At 35.4% G+C, this 6,124-nt stretch overlaps 1 protein-coding gene across 1 annotated transcript; it reads right to left on the bottom strand.

Annotated features, from left to right (window-relative positions):
• Positions 1-326: 326 nt before the first annotated feature.
• LOC128132867 (AP-2 complex subunit alpha-1-like) lies at positions 327-1,910 on the bottom strand. Its single transcript, XM_052769865.1, has 4 exons — positions 1,606-1,910; positions 1,135-1,479; positions 960-1,040; positions 327-815 (listed from the first exon to the last, which is right to left on the bottom strand). Exons 1-4 carry the CDS (start codon positions 1,765-1,767, stop codon positions 327-329), a joined length of 1,077 nt encoding a protein of 358 aa, XP_052625825.1. The 5' UTR covers positions 1,768-1,910.
• Positions 1,911-6,124: the final 4,214 nt, after the last annotated feature.

Genomic DNA, 6,124 nt, shown 5'->3' with positions numbered 1-6,124 from the left:
TTAGTGTGTGCTTGAAACTTACATTACTTTCTTGATTTCAATTGTTTGAACATTTCTAATCAAGGGTTCTTTGTTACAAGCTACTTGAATTTGTTTCTATTTCTTTAAAAAGTTTGAACTTTGTTACCTTCAAGCAATTAATCAGCAAATTCTTTGGTAGTTCCATCTTCCATGAATAGACAATTTTATAGATGTTTGACTTTCTTGAAATGGTTTCTTTTATTAATTGCTTAAAAACTTGTAGGATTGAACTTTTCATTGTGATGTAAATTTACCAAATTTTAACATCTTTAAAATACTATCTTGTTTTTAATTGCTTGACCAATTCATTCAAGGGCTCTTCTTGATTCATTCTTACTTGAATGAAGTCTATAATTGACTTTCTTGAAATGGTTTCTTTTATTAATTGCATAATGTTCCTCCCTCCATTTTGAAGCAAAGTTGTGAAGCTTTCTTGATGCTGGAAAATACGATCTGAAACCCACAGCCCCCTGCATCGATTTGATTGCTTCAGCATCCATGGAATTCAACAAGTTGGTAGTCTTACTTGTTATGATCCACATGTATCCTTCACCCATCATGCCCAACTCTTTTGCCCTGGAAAAAAGATGGGCTGTTAGAGAAGGCTGTGTGTGGACGACAAACACCATGGTTTGCATGGTTTGAAGCTTGTTCTTTGCTAATGAGAGTTCCAGTTTTAAATGAGATGGAGGCAGAACCACTGCTTGAACTGAAGTGAGTGAAGAAGTTGTTTTGTTCCCCAAAAAGATGACTAGGCGACCTTGATGACCTCGCCAGTCTGCTTTGATACCAATCTGGAATAATGATAATTAATCAAAAAAATAAATAAAATCTAATGCAATATATGATATGTGATATATATATATATATATATATATATATATATATATATATATATATATATATATATATATATATATAACTTGACTTTTTAGTACCTGAACATAAGGATCTTCATATAGAACTCCACTATCTTTAAGACACAGGGCATGAAATCTTTCTGCAGTGTCTCCTATTGGCTGTGTAAGGTTGTCAACAGAAAGTTAAAATAATATAAAGAAATAAATGATATTTATAGCCAATGAGGATAGGACATGTGGCAGACAGTAGTACCTTTACAATATTATCTTGCTCTTCAACAGGTGCAAGAGCTAATGCATCATCTTCACGTACAGGAGGAGGAGGTACTTCAATAGCCAGTGGGCTTAAAAGATCTCCAAGAATATCAGGTTGAGGGTGGTCAACTTCATGTGAAATTCCATTAGCTTGAGTCAACTCTTGGTCAACGCTCACAGAGTTATGGTCAACGCTGGGGATTTTGACCATACCAAGTTGGGGAGGTTCGCGCTCAGATGTCACCACTAAAGCATTAGAAGCCTGCTGTTGTGTGCGTGACTTGATAGCACTTAGCTCTGCAGTATCAGCTTCAGTGTCTTCTACTTTCTTGATCAATGAAGACTTCAAAAAGGTAAATCAAAGTCAACAACAATCACCATATCAGATAAATTATTATTATTATTATTATTATTATTATTATTATATGCTCAATCAATCAATCAATTAAAACCCTACGCTTAAATATACCTCACGTTCAGGGAACTTTGGCATTTCTGCTAATATATCCATCAGGGCTTCACCTTTCCTACTCAATGCAAAATACTCCACAGCTCTTTGTTGTGTCTCAGTATCAATGCATGTTTCATATCTGTCAATGTGTGTGAAATTAAATATTATCAAATTTTGCATATACAAAAAAAAAAAGTGTAGCTCCTATTTATTATAAACTCACTTGCTAGATATTGCCCAGATCTGGTTTTGTAATTCGGGATCTGGTGGTTGAGAGTGCATCAAAATCTTTGCGTATGTTGAGAGAAGAATGGATATTGTTGGAGTCCTGTAGAAACAAAAAAAAAATAGATGATGATCACAAAAGAAAACATAGATGTGTATAGAAATAGAAATACTCATGATACAGTATGAAGCTTCTCATGTATAATGACAAAAATGTCCTTTGGGCTACACCCAGGTCGTCTGGCCAAAAGATGGTTGTATTCTCCAAGCAGATAAGCGCTAACCTGCATAATGACATCAGCATACAGTTGTCTATATTTGTGTAGGAAATATAAGATATAATCTACATACCTTCACCATTGTCTCATGTATTGCAGGCTTATCAAGATATTCTCTAGCTTTGAGAGCTGCATAAGGCTAATGATTAAAAAAAGAAAAGTGAGTCAGTAGTAAGTCCTATGAACTTTAATAATGCAGATACCAATCTACATTCTACAATACCAAATTAAATAGAATATTCATGAATCAGAATGGAGATTCTAAAGATCATCATCCAAATGCACCAAAATTTAGAGTAAGAACCACTATTAATGAAGGTATTCTACTGGGCTAGGATGCTTGTTGTTTGGATATGGAGCCATGGAAGAACTTGGACCCTTCCGTGTTAACAATGATGGAAAAACACTCTACCCCAACCCCTATGCATGGAACAATGGTAACAAAAATTCCTTTAATTACTATGTCCCATTCACATCACTTATAATCTTAGTCCCTGTCTTGCTGGTGCATGCCTAACCCTATAAAACCTTTGCTTTTGAGGTACTAACTGTTTTCTCCTGGAATTTTTTTTGCCTGAGATTTTTTGCTGCCAGCTATCCCTTCGGGACCACTCTAATGTATTATGTTAAAAGCACCAATTCAGAAATTTGCTGATTATGTAAGTCAGCTTTCCTCTTCCTCTTTGCTTTTTATTATTTATGCACCCTTATGCCACAAATCTCTTTATTTATCATACTAAATATGCAACCATCCCTTATTTTACTCCTAACTTGTTGTATAATTCATTCATGTCAGCTGCATATATGTTGCATAAAATAAATTGGTAAAAGTAGACATGTGAATTATGCATCTGTTATCTCAAATCTTACATTTATTTTTATTTCTGTTATTGTTTTTTCCAGCTTTTAGGTGTTGGTGTCAAGCTTGTTGGCAATACAGTGTGGAGTACCCTCTTTCATCAATTCTTAATAGTGATGTCACGTGAGAAATCATTTTTCTTTTTGTTAAACAAGTCTTTATTATCATGTATTAGGTCATACCATGGGTAAAAACAGCCTTGCCCCTGGTTCCGGGGTTGTCACAAAATACTTGACTTTTTAACTTTGTTTGTGGTTTCATTTAGTAATAATCCTTCTGAGGGGGTGTTTGTTGGGCTGCTTCTTTCAATGTCATGAACAACAGTGGTAAATAAAATCTTACTACTACGAACCTCTTTTGCTTAAACCTACCTTATTGACCTGTAGCTGATTAAACATTAAATTAATTATGCAGGTTTTGAAGTTTTTGATGGAAAAGAATAGTGTTAATGCTCTTCATAGAAAAGTATGTTGGTATTTTAGGAAATTTGGCTAATAATTTAGTTAATTATATAAAAAATGTTGAAATCTTACATTTGTCTACTATTGGAATGATTATTTGTAGTATTACATTTGTCTACGATTCGAATGATTATTTGTATAACATTAACTTTTGTGCAATGCATTGTATTATTTGTATATGGTATTTTATTTTCCATTATGTGACATAAAATGCAAATTTAATATGAAAATAAGTAAATCCATAAATAATTTTTTTTTTAAATTTAAAATTACGTTACGCAAAAATGTGTGTCATCTTCATTTATGACATGGCCTTTCTTGACAGGGGCTTTCTTGATACGCATTGCGTGTCATTAACACGCGCGTCGTAAGGTTACGACACGCGAATGCGTGTCATCTTCCTTTATGACAGGGCCTTCCTTGATACGCATTGCGTGTCGTAACCGCGCGTCGTAAAAGCGCGTCGTAAATGTGCGTCGTCTATAGACGACGCGCGAAAGCGTGTCGTCTCTCTTTATGACAGGGCCTTCCTTGACACGCATTTGCGCGTCGTCTAAGCGTTTTACGACGCGCAATGAGCGTCGTAAAAGGCCTTTTTTCTAGTAGTGGCTAGACCTGTAATTAACAGAAACCTATACAATCAGTGAATGAAAAAAAGATTGATACACTAATGGAGAGAGTGGTGGAGCATAGAACAAAGCTTGCAAGGTTAGCATTCTTGTCTATTGTGAGAAGACGATTGCTTTCTCCTTTACGGGTGCATTTCCTAAAATACCCGTGGGGCTTGAAATGGATAAGATGATTAAACAAAAGTAGAGTAGCTGATAATAGTTTAGTAGTTAGTAGTTTGATTTATTAAGGCTCTACTGGTGCACGGAACATTGCTCCCTCATAAACAGCTGCTGCTGCCAACTCTTCTTCTATCCTCAGAAGCTTCAGTTTACAAATTAAAATTATAAATATATTCAAGTAACTCATTTACATAAATACAAGTCAAGATGAATTTGATTACATGGTTGTATTTTGCAAGTCGTTCAGAACAACAAGGAGCTCAAGTTTTAATCTGACCCTGTTTCACACACAAACTACCATAATAAATATCATTTAAAAGTTATAACATACCAAAACACTACCTCAAAATCTGCTAAAAATATTAATTAATATTATTAGTTTATTACCGTTGACAAGCCAACTGAAAAGATCTGCAATAAAAGTATTCTCTATTTCGCCACTTTTATAACTGGCCATCACACCCCATCCAGCACGCTTCGATGCTTTCTGTAACCGACCAAACCCTACTTGGGTGGAGGAAAGGTCAACGGAGATAAACTCACCTGCAAAATCATAAAAGAAATTTTGCTAGATGATTCCAAAAAAATGTCTCAACAATTCGTCCAAGGCTGGAATGGAATCCCCCAAGGCTGGAATTCCATCTTTGGAATGGGAATTAAAGAAAGTGAGCTGAATTGTAGCTCAGAGCAGCTTCCCAATTGCTACTTTAACCCCAATTGTGAGAATTCAATGGAACAGAGAGATATCTTTGAGTCTGCTTTGAGTTTAAATGTCTCTTCTCCGGCCAATTCCCACCCCGGAATCCCAATTCCAGGCGGTGGTAATGGTGGTGAGAGCATTGTTCTCAGGGAATTGATTGGAAGGCTAGGAAGTATATGCAATTTCAGGGAGATTTCACCCCAATCCCGCATTAATGGAAACAACAACACCAACAATTCGTCCTATAACAGTCCTTTATGGCCTTCCGGAATAAGATTACCCTGTAATTGAATAAAAAAATCACATTGTAAATTTGTACCTGATGTTATGAAACACACATTCAACTGATTAAGATTTTCACTGCTGTTATGAAAAATCTACATTTGTACCTGATGTTATGAAAAATCATATTGTACATTTGGATGACCTAGAAGCAAAAGTTTTCACTTTATGCAGAACCATGAACTATATAACAGTGTATGACATGACCAAGAGAAACTTTATGCTGCAAATCCTTCAAGGATGGTTGGCAACAATCATCTTTCATCTCATTATCAGACCGACTTCCAGCAGCAGCAGTTGGCAAGGAGCTCATTGATTTCTTCTAATAATGGGCATTGGAGTGAAGGTGAGAATGGAAATAATGATATGAGACTACTGTGACCAAGGGTATGATTGTCATTTTCTAACACAACATACCATTTTCTGTTTTCACCTGGAATTAATTTTCACAAAAAAAAAACATATAAAGTTTTCTCAAGTATCAACTATAAAAAATAAAAACCAATTTCCACTAATCTCGATTGATGTTACTGCTATTCAGATGAAAGAAGAAGAGGAGAGAAGTAAAATAGAGAAAGGAAAAGAAGGAGCTACTGTGGATCTTATGCAAGTGCTTCTTGCCAGCACTAAAGAAGTTAAGGAACAAAATGATGTGTTTGTTGATGTGGTGAAGAAAACCAAAGGAAATAATGGAATTTTTTTTTTCAAAAGAAGCTACAGGGGGGAAAAACAGGTTTTGAGTCAGGGCATCAAGGGAATTTCTCGAAAAATGAAGGTTCAGGGGTTTTTGCTTGAAACCGCAAGCAGGGGCAAAAAGGGAGTTATCCGAAAATTGGAAATTCTAGGGCTTCTGCTGGAATTCGCTATCAGGGGTATAATGCGAATAATCAGGAAAATTTGGAATTTAGTTTTGATAGAGGTGGGAAGACAGAATGAAAGGA

The sequence above is a fragment of the Lactuca sativa genome, chromosome 3, assembly GCF_002870075.4.
Source record: "Lactuca sativa cultivar Salinas chromosome 3, Lsat_Salinas_v11, whole genome shotgun sequence".
Classification (NCBI taxonomy): domain Eukaryota; kingdom Viridiplantae; phylum Streptophyta; class Magnoliopsida; order Asterales; family Asteraceae; genus Lactuca; species Lactuca sativa.
This window is presented reverse-complemented; position numbering and strand designations above follow the sequence as displayed.